The 20,666-nt window shown below is 44.4% G+C and overlaps 1 protein-coding gene across 1 annotated transcript in view; it reads right to left on the bottom strand.

Moving 5' to 3' along the window:
• gak (cyclin G associated kinase) overlaps positions 1-20,666 on the bottom strand; it is an 86,937-nt gene that overhangs the window by 31,877 nt on the left and 34,394 nt on the right. Inside the window, 8 exon segments of the mRNA XM_080433955.1 lie at positions 2,593-2,787; positions 4,690-4,823; positions 5,602-5,691; positions 5,693-5,725; positions 7,458-7,606; positions 8,553-8,602; positions 15,976-16,093; positions 18,406-18,484. Coding sequence (XP_080290081.1) covers positions 2,593-2,787; positions 4,690-4,823; positions 5,602-5,691; positions 5,693-5,725; positions 7,458-7,606; positions 8,553-8,602; positions 15,976-16,093; positions 18,406-18,484 — 848 coding nt within the window.

Here is a 20,666-nt window from a genome sequence, read left to right as displayed (position 1 = left end):
GGCCTTTGCAGACAGGGTGCGTTTTTTCGCACGGAAAATATCATTTTTTAAATGAACACATGGTTCTCAATGACCTCATGCACACCGGCTCCCAATTTACCGTGCGTCGATTCGTGCGTCTTTTCGCATGCGGTAAAAACTGATTGACTAATCGCACCCTGTCTGCAAAGGCCTTTAGGATCAGACATTTAGAAATTGTGTGTGTGTGTGTGTGTGTGTCCTGGGCATGACGTTAAACTGCCCCGTTGTAACTACCACCGTCAATGTTGTAGGTGCAGATTTAAGATGCATTTACAACTTCTGTGGACCGTGTGCTTCATTATGATCACCAAACTTGTGTATAAGAAGGCGCTGCTCACCGACGGAGTATACCGACAGGCCGCCTCCCCCTCCCCCTCCCGTGAGCAGCGAGTGGAAGAGAGGCGGTGGATAAAGACCCGGTGGCCTGCTATCTTTGTGTCCGCTAGCTGGGGAACAACAATGGGCAGTGATGTTGCTATAGGTTTTCTATGTAATGGTGGTCATTCAAACAGGTGGTCATTCAAATGGGTCACTGAAACATTTTATGGGTCCCCAATAAAAAAAAAATTTTTGGTTTGTTCTCTTTGATCTCCAAGGGTTATAATTATAGCTACATTCATGTATGTTTAAATGATCTGAAAATTAAACTTTTTTTTTTTTTTTACTGTAAATGAAAGTGTTTGTGTGTGTGTGTACATTATATCCTAATGCAGTGGATTTCAACCTTTTCAGGCAGCGACCCCCAAAAATAATCATATTTTAACTGGGGACCCCCCCAAAAATAATCATAATATTTGAACTGGGGACCCCCCACCCTGAGAAGCACTTGGAATTAGGAGTTGATGTATTTCATTTAGTTTGACTCTGTTCCACAGATAACATATTGTGAAAATAGCAGATCTACAAGCTTGTCTTTTTTTGATAGCCGATCTACAAGCTCACAATGCCTACTATAATAATAGTGACTCTTTCTTATATTATTTGACAATTTGGCCAATGTTTCCGTATTTATAGTATAGTTTGTTGATTAGTTTTGATGAAGTAATGGTCTTTTTTATTTTTTGAGGTATTAAAAAGATCTTAAAAGTCCTTAAATTGTGACTTCACTGTCATCTGGGAACCCCCCCCCCAAAAAAGAAAACGAGTGTTGTGCTGTCTCTGCTATGATTGACAGCCGCTACTGCTGGTGTCCATGGAGGGCTGGGTGACATGCTTGTTGTATCATGAGGACATGGTCAGGGGTGCACATAACTTTTTGGTCTAGTTCTCAGGGGAGCACCTGGATATGTTACTTGATGCGCACCAAAAAAATAAATAAAAACATTTTGCCGCGACACGTCTCGCAGGATGGATACAAGAGGGATACATGGATAACTTGTCTGTGCAACGGTCTGCATGATGCGGGACCCCACTTCTTGTGAATGATAGGCACTACCTACATTAACTCCAAGCCTCTTGAATAGTGGAATGTCCTCTTCAAATGAACGCATAGGACGTGCATGTTTGGCTTTGTGGAAGGCCAACAGAAATATATTACACAGTGCTTGACGTTGTTCTTCATTAATGTTGTCCCGCCACCTGTCAAGAGGGCGACTCCGATCCTGGCTGCTCCTGTTATCAATTGTTTGCACTATGTTGATGTGCTCTTTGCTTTTCTCATGCTTATCAAAAGCTGGGTGACTGAAATTATTTGTCCCTGTATAAAAGGCGCTGCCAGATTGGGATGTTCATGGCATATTTTGCACCACATCACGGTGCGTTCATCATGGGTGATGAGTGCCTGTACAGCAGCCTGCAGCCAGCTTGCCGTGTGCGACTGGCTGTGTCAGGATTCGAGGCCACACTCACACATTCACTCGCAGCATGCGTCCCCTCTGCCACCGCCCCATGGGTGTGTATGGGGCGGACGTGTGCTTCACTGTGAATGTGTGAGTGTGGCTTCAGGAAGTAAATTCCTGTCCCAGCGGTCCCAGCTGTTGGTGCGCGAGAGCGCCTCCCTTCGTCTGATGTGCCGCGCAGCATGCATTTTGACCACGCATGCGCACTTGCGCACCAGTTATGTGCACCCCTGGACATATGACTTGATTTAGTGGATGTAACCTTGATGAACCTGTAATATTTGTGTCCTCGTATGCAATTTCCTATTGTGTGGACATAAATAAATTGTTAAAATGTGTGTGTGTGTGTGTGTGTGTGTGTGTGTGTGTGTGTGTGTGTGTGTGTGTGTGTGTGTGTGTGTGTGTGTGTGTGTGTACCTACTTCATCCGGTCGTACTCCTGTGAGGTGGTGAGGACTCTATCTGGTCTCCTACATAAACCTCAAAGAGGTGAGTGTGTGTGAGTGTGTGTGTGCGTGCACATATTTTCCCCATATTCGAGGAATATTCGATATTCGAATATTAATTCACCAGCCCTAGAGTGTGTGTGTGTGTGTGTGTGTGTGTGTGTGTGTGTGTGTGTGTGAGTGTGTGTGTGTGTACGTACTTCATGCGGTCGTACTCCTGTGAGGTGGTGAGGACTGTGTGTGTGTGTGTGTGTGTGTGTGAGTGTGAGTGTGTGTGTGTGTACGTACTTCATGCGGTCGTACTCCTGTGAGGTGGTGAGTACTCTCTGGTCTCCTACATAGACCTCACAGAAGGGACGGCATCCCTGGCGCTGCTTGTTGAACAGAGGTACGGGCGTCATGGCGATGGAGCGGATGACCAGAGGCTTGCTGTGGGGGACGATGGGCTCCTCCGCCATCATGTCACACATGTACTCTATGTACCTGCAGGGGGCGGTACAATCACACTGTGTTGTAGGTCAGGTATGGTTTGTTTTGTTTAATCCATTAAAGACCAGGAACGCATCTGTGTCATTTTAACATTTCTTTGGGCTATTCAAAAATAGCAGATCTGAGCTTGTAGATCTGCTATTTTTGAAAAATCTTGAACAAATGTTGTGCAAATCTTTGAATGTATATTTTTTAAACCGAACATTTGTAAAACATGTTGTTCCAGGGGATCAAAGGTCCAGAAGCAAAGACTTTACAAAATATATATTCAAAGATTTGCAAAAATGTTCACGGTTTAAAATAAATAGCAGATCTACAAGCTTGTAGATCTGCTATTTTTTGAATAGCCAAAGAAATCTAAAAATTACATGGATGTGTTCCTGGATTGAATGGGTTATATAAGAGTTTATAGCTGACGCACGCACACACACACACACACACACACACACACACACACACACACACACACACACACACACATACACACACACATGTATGTATGTATGCGTGCACACACACACACACACATGTATGTATGCGTGCACACACACACACACACACACGTATGTATGCGTGCACACACACATGTACAGTATGTATGCGTGCACACACACACACACACACACACACACACACATGTATGTATGTGTGCACACACACACACACACACACATATGTATGTATGCGTGCACACACACACACACGTATGTATGTATGCGTGCACACACACACACACACACACACACACACACACACACACACACGTATGTATGCGTGCATACACAGGCGATGCCATCATCCTGAATAACGGCCTATGTTTACCAATAGCACTTGCTAGATCCTGTGAGAGTGTGTTGCTGGGACAGAGAAAGGTTGATAACAAAGTTGACTTTCTCCTGATTTGTGTCTCTGAAAAGAGCCATTTCAGTGTGAAAGTCTTGGGAATATTGTGTGGCTTGTGACGATCAAGTCCACGCTAAGGAGGGCACTGCCGGGTGTGAGCTGCCCAGTCTAGAGGACCTCTATACCTAATGCTGCCTCAATAAATCCCTGAGGATCATTAAAGACCCCACACACCCCCATAAAAAACGTCCAAAAGGGTGAAGGGATACAAGATCCTCTGAGGAACAGACTGTTAAATGACAGTGAAAAGTGAATGTGCAATAACTCTACTCTGTAATATGCACTTTCCTTGACTGATATTGTTGCCTGTGTATATTTATTGTTTATGAGTGTTTTAGGTTGTTTTATCATGTTTTTATTGTTTTATTATATTGGAGCTTCCAAGCATACGTTTTTCACATGTATGTACCTAAACAGTGCATCTAAGTGACAATAAAGTTAATCTGAAAGTGAATCTGAAGTCCAATATTTAGTTCAGTGACCATGGGGCTAAAGAATGGCTCAGAAGCTGTGTTCACGTTCACTCTTCCATTGGAATCAATAGACTCCAACCTGCTTCCGCTCTCCTAAAAAGGCGGCCGTCCACCTACTTCACGCAGAAACGGGAAGTAAACCGGAGATGGCATGTTCTTACTATTTACGTCTTGGACAGTAGCTCTTGTGGGAGGGGGCTATGCCGGGGGGGGAGGGGCAGTACCTCGTGTGGGAGGGGGCTATGCCGGGGGGGGGAGGGCAGTACCTCTTGTGGGAGGGGGCTATGCCGGGGGGGGAGGGGCAGTACCTCTTGTGGGAGGGGGCTATGCCGGGGGGGGGAGGGGCAGTACCTCGTGTGGGAGGGGGCTATGCCGGGGGGGGAGGGGCAGTACCTCTTGTGGGAGGGGGCTATGCCGGGGGGGGAGGGGCAGTACCTCTTGTGGGAGGGGGCTATGCCGGGGGGGGGAGGGGCAGTACCTCGTGTGGGAGGGGGCTATGCCGGGGGGGGAGGGGCAGTACCTCTTGTGGGAGGGGGCTATGCCAGGAGGGCAGCGCTTCATGGAAAACATGTAGACAGCAGCTTCAGCGGTGGTGAACAGACGACAGAAACACAGGAAGGAACACACCGCCACTGCAGACATGGCCCTGCCGTCCTATAGAGAGAGAGAGAGAGAGAGAGAGAGAGAGAGAGAGAGAGAGAGAGAGAGAGAGAGAGGACAGAGAGAGAGAGAGACAGAGAGACAGAGAGACAGAGAGAGAGAGAGGAGAGAGAGAGAGAGAGAGAGAGAGAGAGAGAGAGAGAGAGAGAGAGATGAGAGAGAGAGGAGAGAGGAGAGAGAGAGAGAGAGAGAGAGAGAGAGAGGATGCATGAGGAAACATTCAGTTATTCAAGCTTACATTAATGGGAAATAGTCAACATACACACACATACTAGAAGATCTGCAGGTATGGGAATGGAGGGAATAATAGAATACTCTATTCAATTCAATGTTATTACATTGCCAAATCACAACAAGTTGTCTAAAGACTCTTTACATATCGAGCAGAGACCCCGCACTGTCCCACCCTGAGCAAAGACCTTTAAGTGGTAAATACTTATTACTAGGTAACCACTTAATCATATGAGCTTATCTACAAGATAATAATAACAATACTAATACCACATAGTGGACTATACAGATGTTACCTACCACACAGTGGACTATACAGATGTTACCTACCAGACAGTGGACTATACAGATGTTACCTACCAGACAGTGGACTATACAGATGTTACCTACCACACAGTGGACTATACAGATGTTACCTACCAGACAGTGGACGATACAGATGTTACTCTACCACACAGTGGACTATACAGATGTTACCTACCAGACAGTGGACTATACAGATGTTACCTACCAGACAGTGGACTATACAGATGTTACCTACCAGACAGTGGACGATACAGATGTTCCTCTGGTCTTGTTTCAGCCAGAGGTGCATGTTCTTACAGACACTGTAGAGACTACGGAGGTTGGGGGGAGCGACGCACCTGCCAGTTACACTCTGACACCTGCCAACACACACACACACACACACACACACACACACACACACACACTTAATTTAAATACAAATTAAATTCCTAGAAGTGGAGCCTGCAGCACCACGTCGGAGTGAATGTTTGGAACGGGGCGGGGGGGGGGGGGGGGGGAGTCTGGTGCAACGCTCAGGTCCTGGACCTGGTGAGACGGAGGAGGAGCCCGGCCAGGAGGCCATCCACAGAGCCTGGTCCCTCCACGTGCCAGAGGCGTTATTATGGATCCCACCGCAGTTCTAGGCAAAACCCGCTGTGATTGGTCAGTAGTCGCTGTGATTGACAGTTCTCGTTTTTGCAACTATGCCTAAACCTAACCTTAACCCTAACCTCAGTAAGACTATGCCTGCCAGGGAGCCAATCAGACATGTAAGGCGGGTCTATATCCTATAACGTTGGTGGGATTCATCATTACGCGTGCCAGAGCCTCCCCCGGGCCCAGCAGAGTAGTTCCGGAGAAGCGGACTGAGTGGCCCCGTCTTTCCCTAAGAGGACTGACCGTGGGTAAAGGACTGACCGTGGGTAGAGGACTGACCGTGGGTAGAGGACTGACCGTGGGTAGAGGACTGACCGTGGGTAGAGGACTGACCGTGGGTAGAGGACTGACCGTGGGTAGAGGACTGACCGTGGGTAAAGGACTGACCGTGGGTAGAGGACTGACCGTGGGTAGAGGACTGACCGTGGGTAGAGGACTGACCGTGGGTAGAGGACTGACCGTGGGTAGAGGACTGACCGTGGGTAGAGGACTGACCGTGGGTAGAGGACTGACCGTGGGTAGCTACTGGGACGTAAGTCGGGGCTTGGTCAACCCCGGCTGGGTCACCTGGGCGAGGGTGTATGTCGTTTTTTTAAATCCCACGAACCCCATTTTTTTACACCCAGTGCCAATTGTCTATGTAATCCTGGGCACTACCTTCCCTCTGCCAACCTAGGGAGGCCAGGGCCGAGCTCATGCCTCCTTCAATGCATGAGAGCCAACTGACCTTCTTGTCACCTGACAGGGGAGTTTCCCTGGTTGGACCGCGTGGAAGGAACACGTTATTCCAACCAGTTCCTTTCCCCTGAAAAAAAATTTAAATAATCTATTACCCCCAAAAAATGAAATTTCAACTGTCCCTAATAGTCCATGAGCCAGAGCCCCAAAATTGAGCCAGATACTGAATATTCCCTCGTTAAAAACCTTTGACTCCAACATCTTAACAAAATAAAATAAGAATGTTGACTCTGGCTTTGTCCAATGTTCCAATGTTGATTCTGGAAAGTTATATTTTCATAATGCATAATTTGCATATTTAAATATACAATTTCAGAAAACTTGTAATACGATAAATCATTGTCTTCATGTAAGTAATCAACTGGGGAAGTTTCATTATGATAACTATTTTTTAAATGTTGTCATTTTTTCACCTGTCATGTACGTATGGGGAAAATAACAAAAGAAAAAGCTGCTCCTGTGGAAAGGTTATCATATATTTATTTACTTATATTGACCCTATAAACAATTTAATATAGGTATGGTTTTGCCCACTCTTTCGATAATGAAATCTTGTCTGGCTCATGGGCTATAACGGCGGAACGGTAAGGCAGACTTTACTCGGGTATCTAGTTTGTCGCCGTCTGACCTTCCTAGCCCGTTTTATTAAAGAAAAGCCTCGGGCCGGCCCACACTAACATACACACTGCCCTACATGCACACACACACACACACCCGGTTGTGAAAGCGTGAGGGCCTGTAGGAGCGTTTGGACAGGTTGTAGACGGCGTAGTGACCAGCATGACGAGAGTCCAGGAACAACCGCACGTCTTCTATGTTGTTTTTTATCGCTGACTCCACCCCTTCTGCTGGGAACGACATGACTGAGAGAGAGAGAGAGAGAGAGAGAGAGACAGAGAGAGAGACAGAGAGAGAGAGAGACAGAGACACAGAGAGAGAGAGAGAGAGAGAGAGAGAGAGAGAGAGAGAGAGAGAGAGAGAGAGAGAGAGATCTTATAGCTGACAAATTAACAAATGTGTCATGTGTCTATCACATGGATTAAAGCAAAATAAAACCTCACGACTGTAAATGTCCAGACCCAGAGCTAATGTGTGATTTATGAATCATTATGAGAGGAGGCCCCTACACTAACATGGATTCCTAAACAATTAACACAATATGTAAAATTATGTTTTAGTATTATTGTTCCTGCTGTTCTTCTGCCAACCAGGTGAAGAAATCACAGGTTGAGTCTTTAAACCTTTGCTTTGATGTGAAATATCCACCACTATAAAGATGTGATGGAAGATGCTTCTAAACATATTGCTGGGTTGACCACTTCAAATGTTCTAATCTTAAAATAATGACCGAACATAGCCGACCTACAAGCTCATGACAAGTAGCTATTAATAAATGCTGATGGTGTATAGTATATAATATGATAAGCTTATACGTACATTGTACATACGCTGATACATTTTTTATATGCTATTAGTTTAAAACTACAGACTTTCTTTTTGCTAATTTTTCTCTCTTTCGCTTTTTTTTCTTCAATTATTATTATTATTATTAGTAGTAGTAGTAGTAGTAGTAGTAGTAGTAGTAGTAGTAGTAGTAGTAGTAGTAGTAGTAGTAGTAGAAGTAGTAGTAGTAGTAGTAGTAGTAGTAGTAGTAGTAGTAGTAGTAGTAGTAGTAGTAGTAGTAGTAGTATTATTTAGTAGTAGTATTATTACCTATGCTGCTACATCGTCTGAGGGAAGCCTCACACAAATAACTGACTGATGGACGGACTGACCTACAGAGTTAATTAATGAACAGTTCATTCCTACCTGCTATCCTGGAGGTGATGTAGGAAATGTCCAGATCTCCTTTAGCGTAGCTGTGACACAAAACACACCAAAACACACGTATTAATACCAACAATAAGAGCACCACGTAACACACAATTCAAATCACAGTAAACCTGTCTGGCTTGACTAACGCTTGGAAGACGATACGATACGATTTTTGACCAGATTTGGTTGAGCTTAACTTATTGTGTGAGGTCATCGCTTGCCAAAAAGAACAGATTGACTTTTTTTTTACATATTTTTATCCCACGATTTTGTAACCCATTTTTCACCCAGTGCCAATGCCTAAGCTTGTAATCCTGGGTGCTACTCTCCCTCTGCCAGCCTAGGGAGAGCCCCGAACCTTTCCCCGGTAGGACGTAGCGCGTGGAAGGAACACGTTATTCCAACCAGTTCCTTTCCCCTCCATCAGGCGCCCCGGCTGACCAGGAGGAGGCAGTATAGAGACCAGGATTATTGCATGTTTTTGTGAGGGTATTACCTACCCTAGGGGACACGGGGGGAACATGCAAACTCCACACAGAAAGGCTCTTTCACCAACCCCATGGGCACTGATGACGCGGAGGAGAGAACACGCCCCCAGCACCCACAGCGTCACCGGCAGGAATCGAACCCAGGACCTTCTAGCTGTGAGGCGACAGCGCTACCGACTGTGCCACCGTGCCCCCCAAAGAACGGATTTAAAACGGATTTACAAGCTACCAAATGTTGGTAGCTTGTAGATCTTTTCTTCTTTGGCGACACTGACATACACAGTGCTACAAATAGTTTTTTTTCACATTATTTAAATTTCCAGCGATTAAAATAAAAAATAAATCTTCTTTAAGCTGCCTTTGCAAGCAAACGCCGGGCAGCAGCAATGAATTAACACACACACACACACACCCACAGCAAAACTCTATGGACTGGTCTCAGCTCACATCTAAGCTACTGTAACATCACAGCAAAACACAGCAAAGTGAGGTGCATGGATACCTTGAGATGTGCGGAACATGCTTCCTTTGGTTTAAAGGGGGCATACGTGATAGTGTACCAACGTGTACCAAGTTCCAGGCATCCCGTGTGTAATGCTGTATCACGTTACACCCTCACAGGACAGAGGTATCTATGCACCGTTCACCAGACACCCTCGTTGGACTGATCTCTGCTTGTGATTCAAACCCAGATCCAACGTTTTAATCCTGAGTCGCCCGGCTGAAAATTGCAGATCTACAAGCTCACAACGCGTCACAGCTTGACGTGTTGTGAGCTTATAGATCTTAAGTACCGGGACAGTGAACTAAAGTTGGGTATTTTTTTTTCCCCGCTGACTCATCTACATAAAGTTACAGCTTATTGTCATTTGGCTTTTTAAAACAATGAAATATAAAAACAAAAAGACCAAACTGTTAAGCTTTGGGTTATGGCCGTTTGCTGGCTTCTTTGTTAAGCTGTGTTGAAGCGAAGGCACCAGCGAAATCAATAAAACAACAAGTGCATAAATCAATAAATAAAATGAAAACAACAACAACAAAGGCTCATGTCTAATTACTTCAGCTACTGAGTGGTTCTACAAACAAGTGAAGCTATGCTGATGACATGGATCTAAAACACACACAGACAGACAGACAGCCGGGGCGGGTATGGTGGTTTAGTAGGCTATGGTTGGGACATGATGCTAGACTACTGTGCATTGTTATTATCATTCATTCATTCTTTCAGCATTTTGTTTGTTTTGAATGAGACCACATTCTCTGTATTTTTGTTTGTATTTTATATATGTATATACATGTATGTTTTTGTTCATTCCTGCACTACGCTCATGTTCCCATCAGGGTGATCACATGTTCACGGCTAGAGGGTGTCCGCCCGGAAACGAAGACCCGAGCCGCGAACCTGAGAACCGAACCGGGGCCAAAATATTGACTTTGAAATGGATGGACCTGTATGGACCCGACGACCAGCTCTTTATTATCATTATTATATTAACACATTGAGTGCCAGTCGCGTATATCTACGCGAAGTGGTCTTTTTTTATTTTTTTACTCACAGGTTGAAACGTTCGTTACTCGTTCGGTACGACACATTTCATTGTAGCACCACCGGAAGCGGAATTGTTCTTCTCCGGATATTTTCGTTGCCATCCGCCTCCATTCTAAAGCGGACACTAAATCGCCATTTTCTCGGTTGTAGTTTTTCTCGTCGCTGATCGCTGTTTAACATAAACCGTTGTAACTACAAGATGGCGGATCGGATTTAGAAGCGGTTTTCGCTGGTCGACTCAGACGGATCGCCTGTGTGTTTACAAACAGTTGAACGCGCGATTTTAACGGATTTAGCTTTGTCTGTGGCGACGTGAAAAAAACAAACAACAATAAATCGCTGGCACTGGTGAGTACATTATGATATTAAACTCTGGCATGGAATGTGTTAATCTTGTACAAAAGGCCCTCAATTGCATTGACAATCGAGGGCAATGTGACCTGTGCGCTGATTAGCACAGGTGCTTCTCAATTAAATTGAGAAGCAACTGTGCTAATCAGCGCACAGGTCACATTGCCCTCGATTGTCAATGCAATTGAAGGCCTTTTGTACAAATCTCTTTAACCTTCGGTTTTAAAGTGAGACGTATGCGTTGTAATTACCGCTCCTAGATCCATATCGTCTGTCCTCGCATATTGAATGAGCCCCGTTTAACGTTAACAGCCGATTGAAACGCAGCCCATCTCAAGCTCAATGCACTGCTGCTGAAGTTGAACACCATGGAGGTTTTTTAGCAGGTGAAACGCAAACAAAAGCCACCAGGAAGATGCAAGTTGGAACGTCATCTGTGTGGAGCATGTTTATGGACATAATCTGCGGGGACGGACGGAGAGAATGTTCTCTGTCTGTCTGTCTGTCTGCAACACAAAGCAGAACGCACAACGCAGCTGGTCTGTGATGACTCTGTTGGGGCGAGGGGGGGAGCAGGAGGTGACTGACACACATGGCTAATATGAATAACGCTGTGATTTTAGCATTAAATGAGCATCAGGTCCAGTACGGGTCTAGAGACCCGGTCGGACCGGGTCTAATACATTAGAGTTATCCACAGGTCCGTTTGGGACCCGGTCCAGTCATTTTTCTCGGGTTCATTCGGAACTAGAAACGTTGCCCAGATTGAAAGCTGATATCAAGGCAGTTCTCACAACCAACACCAGAGGGCACAAGTGGAGTACACGCATTTCTGTTCTTTCCCTTTCTTTTTCTTTTTCTTTAACTCCAAGGTTTTTCCTAGACTTTTCAACAGTCCATTCAGAAAAGACATAATAAATTACAAGTGAACATGAATGATGTACTTGAGCACCTTGGTAGTAGGTAGAATCCTCTGCCCCACAGCCCTGTATCTGGGGGCAGTGTTTATTTTGCTGACTAGAACTATGACGAAAAGTTTTCGACTACCTTTTTTCATTGATGAAAACTAAATAAAAACTAAGCTATGATGAATAAAACTAAGACTAAATATACTGACTATTTCGTCAACAAATAAAAACTAGACAATAATGTTAGGGAGGGACGAGTGGAGAAGAGATCCAGTAGAACTAAAAGATCCAGTAGAACTAAAAGATCCAGTAAGAACTAAAAGATCCAGTAGAACTTAAAGATCCAGTAGAACTTAAAGATCCAGTAGAACTAAAAGGGTTGCAGTTTTTTGGGCTCATTTTCAAAGTGTAGTTGCTTATTTGGGCTTGTTTTCCTACATGTTGTTCAAACCAGTGGTTCAAGCAAAGACCCCCAAATTAATATGTATTTGTCCACGGACACCCCCCATCTAAAAAAGTTTTTTGGGTTAAAATGTTTTTTGATGATGTTCTTTTAACACATCGGGTGCCAAACACGGTAAAAAACGCGTTTTCACAGAGTAGCGAATCACCCAAAAAACCTGGCTCCCCGTCCGCTCTCCTTGATAAAAACCTCTGTATCTCCATAACTTTTTACATTGGGGAAAACGAGTCATTTTCAATGGGCGATAACTCCGTAATGGCGACTCTCGTGAGAGATGTTTTTGTTCCAGGCGTTAGCCAGGACCATCCATCGTCGTGCACGCATCCATTGTTTGCGTGTGGGTGCTCGCAGTGGAGTCCACAGCTATAAACAGCACAGCGTTACAAACAGTGAGATCTCTGGCACTCAACGTAATCTGTTTTAATAAAATGCTGGCACCCGTTGTGTTAAATAGTCTATAGTCTGTTAAATCTACAAGCTCAGAACACGTCGAGACACAGCGCGTTGTGAGCTTGTAGATGGGCTATTTTCAAATATCCGATGGATATAGGTTTTTAACGTGCTCATGTCACCTATAAGCTTGTTTTCATAAACCTGGTTGCTTATTTCTCACGTAAAATCTGGCAACACTGGCGACTTCCACCGCTGCATTCATCGTGTCCGTTCATTCACTCAGTGTGTTTGTTAGGAGCAGCAAGCTGTGTTTCCTCACACACACACACATATATAGGTACACACACTGTATGTACACACACTGTACACACACAGGCCACACGCCAAGCCAAGCCTTAGTTTATGCATATGGGTGGAACACACCCAAACATAGCAGATCTACAAGCTCACTGAGCTGCTAGAGCTGCTGTTTTTTCAGTGCTCACAACTAAGTATGAATCAGGCTTCACAGCATCCTATCTGACTTTATCACACACACACACAGAGTGAGAAAACACACACACACACACACACACACACACACACAGAGTGAGAACACACACACACACACACACACACAGAGTGAGAACACACACACACACACACACACACACACACACACACACACACACACACACACACACACACACACACACACACACACACACACACACACACACACACACACACACACACACACACACACACACACACACACACACACACACACACACACACACACACACACACGACATGGAGGGCGGGTGGAGGCGGGCGTGGTGTGTCACCATGTGACCCATATTTACCTGGGGCTGCTGGGTAATGGAGACACAGTGGGACCATGGGGGGGGGGGGGCAGAGAAAATACACAACCAAATAAAACAACAAAACAACAACAAACCAAAACAAAAGGATGAACTGAATGAGAGCTGGACAGCACGTTGCGGGGAAAACAAATAGCCTGGCTTCCAGACTGCTTCACAACGTCATTTTCTCTATCCTGCAATTCCAGCCAGCAGATTGCTCTCACTGGGTGGCAGACAGACTCACACCGGAAGTCTGTGACATAACATTGTAGTCTATGAGAGCCGACTGGACAGCTTATGAACAAACACTATTTCCGAACGATTGAGACCTTTAAAAAACACTGGGCTCAGGAAAATAAAAGAAGACATATCACACATTGTTTTCTGCTGTGTTGCTTTTCTATGTGTACACTGTATACGTTTATAGAGGTATATCTAAAGAGCACAAAGTATGTTTCTGAACGGCCAAAGTATCGCGAGACTGTCCACCATTTCCTGTCTGGCAACCAAATCTCGCGATACTTCTGAGACAGAAACGATACCTGCCGCTGTTTAGATGCCTCAATAAAATGATGTGCTGTACATATCGAAAAGCAAGTGATTAGAAAACAACATGTGATAATTATGTCTTCTTTTATATTCCTGGACCCATTATATGACAAAGGTCACAATCGTTCAGAAATGTTGTCCATGAGCTGGTCCAGCCGGTTGGTTCCATCCACTGCAATGTGTTTCTTGAACTTCCGGTGTGAGGTTTTGCCACCCATGAGTGTCATGGATCATCCCCGGCGTCCAGCAAGACTTTTCCTTTCAAAAGGTTCCGTGACTTGCCTAGGTAATTGCAATACGAGTCAAATAGGAGGCTGGCCAGACTGATAGGCCAAGTGAATGAATCAGGCTGGATTCCAGGCTAGGAGAAAATGGCTACACAGTCAAATCGGGAGTGTTTGAGCCCTTACAGGTCTGTAACTCTGAGTGTACAAATGGAACCAAGTTGGACAATTCCCGAGACCCATATTTTGTCTCATGTTCAACTGGGTCCGGTCGGTTCAGATGCTGTTGCCTCGGGTCCGTTTATCATTACGTGTGTAAAAGATCTGAGAATACTGAGGCTGACCAAGGATCACATTACTGCAGCGCAAAATGAAGCCCAACGCATACTCCAAAACAACAAGCAACGCAAAAACTATTCAGAGGTTTGGTTGGTCCAAAACTACAATATGACTTCATTCAGTGGTTTGGTTGGTTCAAAACTACAATATGACTTCATTCAGTGGTTTGGTTGGTTCAAAACTACAATATGACCAGCGGTGCACAACTGGTGCACAGGTGCGCACCCAAAATAAATAATGCGCGGCACATCAGACGACGCGAGGCGCTTTTGCATACCAGCAGCTGGGACAGGAATTTCCAAGCTTTTATTTTTTTGCAAAAATAAAAAATAAAAGCCTGGAGATCGAGGCTAGGAATTTACTTGCTGAAGCCACACTCACACAATCACGCTAAAGCACGCGTCGGCCCCATGTACAGCCATTAGGCGCAGGGGGAGGGGACGCATGCTGCACGTGATTGTGTGAGTGTTGCCTCGCATCCTGACACACAGACACACTGCGACACGCAGCCAGCAGCGGCTGTGTTAAGAGGAGTGACCGATGATAAACGCACAGTGATGGTGCAAAAATATGCCGTGAACGTCCCAATCTGGCGGATAAAAGCAGCGCAGCACAGGGCACCAACCTTGGTGCCCTCATTCAGTGGTTGGGTTGGTCCTAAACTACAATATGACCTCATTCAGTGGTTGGGTTGGTCCTAAACTACAATATGACCCAACATCAACTGGCTGTAGTGTAACACTGCTTCAGTCAGAGCACTGGTAAATGGTAAATGGTAAATGGTGCATTTATTTAGCGTCTTTTTTATCCAAAAAGTTTTACAATGTGCATTACATTCACCCAGGATTAACCCATTAAGGCCTGAGGTTCCCATTCTACAAATGCCTTAAACCTATGTCACTATATCAGTGGTTCTAAAACGTTTTCATGTCAAGGACCTCCAAAATTATATGTATTTGGCCGCCGACCCCCCCCCCCCCCCCATCTCAAAATATAAGTATAAAATAATGGTTATGTGGTTACACAGATGCGTTGTTCCCGGTTTGAATGGGTGAAACCTGTTAGTTTGCGTGTTAAGACACAACCTGGTGACTAACTGTTACTTCTCCTTCTCCATGAGAACATGGACACGGCATTATGAAATGAGAGCTTTAAAAACACAACACAGTGTGTGTGTGTGTGTGTGTGTGTGTGTGTGTGTGTGTGTGTGTGTGTGTGTGTGTGTGTGTGTGTGTGTTGAATTAAACTGAAGCGGATTATAAAACTATATGACGTAACCGTTGGGTCGTTGAAGTCCATAAATCTTACCTGGCCACCGATTGGATGACCTTAGAGGAAGCGTCCTTCACATTGGTCAGGAAGCCCTCCGTCCGGCTCTTCAGGATGTCCAGGAAGCCGCTCCCCGATTGGTCAGGATCGTACACTCCTAGGGAAGAAGAAGAAGAAGAAGAAGAAGATAAAGAAGAAGAATTACAATTGAGCATTTATGGTTTATAAAATAATATTTGTTAACCCATTAAGACCTGAAGAAGCACCTTTGTCACTTTTTTTTATTAATAGTTAAAAAGCATTATTTTACACTTTGGCTGTTAAAAAATAGCAGATATACAAGCTTGTAGCGCGGCACTCGGCGCTCGCTTGTAGATCTGCTATTTTTTTTAAATCAAGAAAATGTGTGCAAATTCATATATTTATATTCTTTTAAAGCAAACATTTTTAACTCAAATCTTTTCTTCTGGGGGTCCCTGGAACAACATATTTTGAGATGGGGGTCCACAGCCAAATACATAATACACATAATTTTGGGGGTCCTTGACATGAAAAGGTTTGAGAACCACTGATATAGAAACATACGTTTTTCAGAAAACATACTGTTTGGTATTTAGGAGACATTTACTACTGTCATCCTGGCGTCCCTATTTTGGTCATATTTCATTATAGGTGAAAATAGTAAAAAAAAATGCAAATCTACAAGAATACAACGTGTTGCATCGTAACACATTGTGAGCTTGTAGATCGTGTATTTCGGCTGTGTGACAACATTACACGAGGAGGTATGAGATATAGGGCTTTGACAGGAGCAGGTGGACATGAAGACTTTGTGCAGATCACAGATCAACGTCCAGACATCACACAACGAGCACAAACCCTTCCATCACAAACCCTTCAGCTACTGTGTGTGTGTGTGTGAGCTATAATGTGATTTATATAAGCCCCGCCCCCTCGTTAGCGTCGCCATGGACACGGCGATTTGATTACGTTGCTTTGACGTGGGACTGCATGAAGTGCAGGAGACGCTTCATTCAATCTGCAGGTGAAACAGTATTATTATCACCGTCATTAAAACACTGGCCTCATGGGGGCAGTGTTGCCAGATTCTGTGAGAGAAACAAGCAACCAGGTCTAGGAAAACCAGCCCAAAAGAAGCGACTGTGGGCCACATGAGCACTTTAACATGTACATCAGCTATTTGAAAAAAAGCTTACAGATGCGACGCGTTGTAAGCTTGTAGATCTGCTATTTTCAAATAAAATCTTGCGGGTAAATTATAATAAGCAGATCTGGCAACCCTGAATGGGTGGACCACCGACAAGGGCCCAACTCCATATATGGAGTTCCGGGTTGACCATTACGTCAGAACAAGGAATGGAACGCATGCAAGTCCCTCACTCTACTTTACCCTCTTGAGTAACCATGGCGACCTAACATGGTCAACCCTAGACGACGTGAGAATCCACCGCCAAACGTCAAATGCCCATATATGGAGATAAACATGCACTGATGTCATACAAACATAAACCAAATGCACATTATGTGGAGATTCCATTTTCTGCGTCGCAATGCCACACAATTGTGAGCTTGTAGATCTGCTATTTTCCCGCAATGTCCAGTTTTTTTTTCCAGAATACAGATGCTGGGGTTTAAGTGGTTAACCCTGCCTGGATGGAAGTGTAAAGCGGGTCCAAAAGCCCTCCATATTTAACGGATATAAAAGCCCTCCATATTTAACTGATATAAAAGCCCTCTATATTTAACGGATATAAAAGCCCTCCATATTTAACTGATATAAAAGCCCTCCGTATTTAACTGATATAAAAGCCCTCCATATTTAACTGATATAAAAGCCCTCCATATTTAACTGATATAAAAGCCCTCCATATTTAACTGATATAAAAGCCCTCCATATTTAACTGATATAAAAGCCCTCCATATTTAACTGATATAAAAGCCCTCCATATTTAACGGATATAAAAGCCCTCCATATTTAACTGATATAAAAGCCCTCCATATTAAACTGATATAAAAGCCCTCCATATTTAACTGATATAAAAGCCCTCTATATTTAGTCCATGATAGTCGAGCCTGATTTTGACTCTGATATACGATGGTGTCGCACTACCAATAATACAGCAGATCTACAAGCTCACAAGCAAAATATCAGACGTACAAACTCACAGCATTTTAACCACTTAAATCCTAACTTATATTTAGTTTACCGGAGTACCCCAGCACTCTATTCTAGGGCCCCTCCTGTTCTTGCTGTACACTAAATGTCTTTGGCGAAAACAGCCGATCTACAAGCTCACAACATGTAGCGACACGTTGTGAGCTTACAGATCGGCTATTTTCGCCAAATGTTGGCCCCGCAGACAAACACACACTCCAAACACACCCTTCTGTTCATAACTGTTTAACACACACACACACACACACACACACACACACAGCGTGTCTTACCTGCGTTGTTGTGCAGGTTGTGTATCTGTGTGGGCGGCTGGGCTCCGTTGTTCCCGAAGCCTCCGTTGTGTTCCAGCAGCTGCAGACATTCATAGCCGTCAAACAAGGGACGCCAACACTGGTACACACCATACACACTCATCTCACACTAAAGTACACACCATACACACTCATCACACACTAAAGTACACACCATACACACTCATCACACACACTCACTGGTACACACCATACACACTCATCACACACTAAAGTACACACCATACACACTCATCACACACTCACTGGTACACACCATACACACTCATCACACTCATCACACACTCACTGGTACACACCATACACACTCATGACACACTAAAGTACACACCCACACTCATCACACAGTAAAGGTACACACTCAACAACACACTCATCACAGAGTAAGGATGGTTGTGGACACAGTGAGATCAGTCCAGTGAGTTCTGAGCTTCACACAGGTCAGAGTTCAAACTAACGCTATATGTCCATCTCTCTGCACACTACAAAAGCAGGGCTTGTTGTGGGGGGAAAAAAACACCAAAGAAACCCCCCAGGTGGCATCGGGAATTAAAAAAAGAGAGCAAATGCACGCAAATAGTCAAACAAAGAAAGGAGGAAAAAAAATCTTGAGGAAGGAACAATCAATGTCCTGTTCCTGTGCTGTTTTTATATTCCTTCTTCTGAAAGGTTAAAAAGACATTGAGAACGTAGCATCCAAGATCACATCCAGAGAAGAAAGAGAGAAGAACTCAAATATCCTGGACCTTCTCTCTCTCTTCCTCTCTCCCCCCCCTCTCTCTCTCTCTCCATGTGGGTGAGAGTAGGAGGAACAGCAGAACAGGAAGAGAGACCACTAACGATCACTAACGAGGGGCTAATCTGTTTAACGACCTCTTCACCCAGATGAACTCCAGACCTACAGTAGTGTACACATAACTCTGAGAGTGTACATAAGGGAACCAAACGGACCGTATAATATATGGGTCCATTTGGGTTCCATAATGTACACTCTCAAAGTTACACTAACACTCCAGATGTTGCTGTGTACGGTACCCAACATCCACAGAGGTGGCATTTGACCTATCGTTTGTTAGGGGCGTTCCATAGGCTGTGAGGAATAAAGGAGAACTCTTAATGGTATTTATTCATAACCTCGGAAAAGGTTCTTGACGCGGGCGGCAAGAGCTGGATCGTGGTCAGCTTTTTTCGCGCAGGAGGACAAAACTACAATGATGGCGGCGCGATCCCCGCTGATCCGAGTGAGAACGCCCGCATCCCCCCCCCCTTGTCTGAAACGGCCTTTAGACCCTCTATTTGAGTTGCCACTGTACTTGGTGCGTTCTTTTTTTGATCTACACCAAAACACACTGTAGTTTTTCTCATGCCACACTGTGTTTTAGGGGGAACAATTTCAATATTTAGGTACCGTAATATGACATAAATGTAAAGTAACAATGTCATTCATGGGGGCCGTGGATGGAAAACGTTATTTACATGGGTGACCTGAGACTAAAAGAAGTTTGAGAACCACTGGAATAAAAATAACATGAAAACTCTTTTTGATAATGGAAATGGTTCTTTATAATAATGGTGAACTTTATGTACCGCCAAAACTGCTGCTGATTTGAACAGGAAAAAAAGAAGTCAATCATGTGACATCCCTTTAAAAAAAACTAAAGAAGCCATTAGCCTTGTGATGTGCGTTTAACGCTCCTATTGATGAGTTATCCAATTAAAGAAGCGTACCAGAGCAATTAGGACCGGTGGCCATTGACAGAGATGTTCCATTTCTTCAACATGTTGTGAACATACTAAGGTTAGTGAACATACTAAGGTTAGTGAACATACTAAGGTTAGTGAACATACTAAGGTTAGTGAACATACTAAGGTTAGTGAACACACATACTAAGGTTAGTGAACATACTAAGGTTAGTGAACATACTAAGGTTAGTGAACATACTAAGGTTGGGCCAGAACATTCCTATCGGCCATCGTCGGCCCAAAAATCGGTGATTGATGATATATTCGCTCTAGGAAAGCAATAGTGTGAGATAATAATATAAATAAATAAGCTTGAGTTATACTTCGCCGTACAGCGGGTCACGTGTCAAAAATAGCAGATCTACAAGCACATTGTGAGCTTGTAGATCTGCTATTTTCGGCGCACGACCCCATCGTCCGACGGCGTATACATTGGGCTGTAACACGTGCAGTGTCGGGTTACCATGGTAACGTGACCG

Source organism: Gymnoscopelus braueri, assembly GCF_963280865.1.
Source record: "Gymnoscopelus braueri genome assembly, chromosome: 7".
NCBI lineage: Eukaryota > Metazoa > Chordata > Actinopteri > Myctophiformes > Myctophidae > Gymnoscopelus > Gymnoscopelus braueri.
The sequence above is the reverse complement of the archived record's forward strand: the minus strand, read 5'-3'. Positions and strand labels throughout refer to the sequence as shown.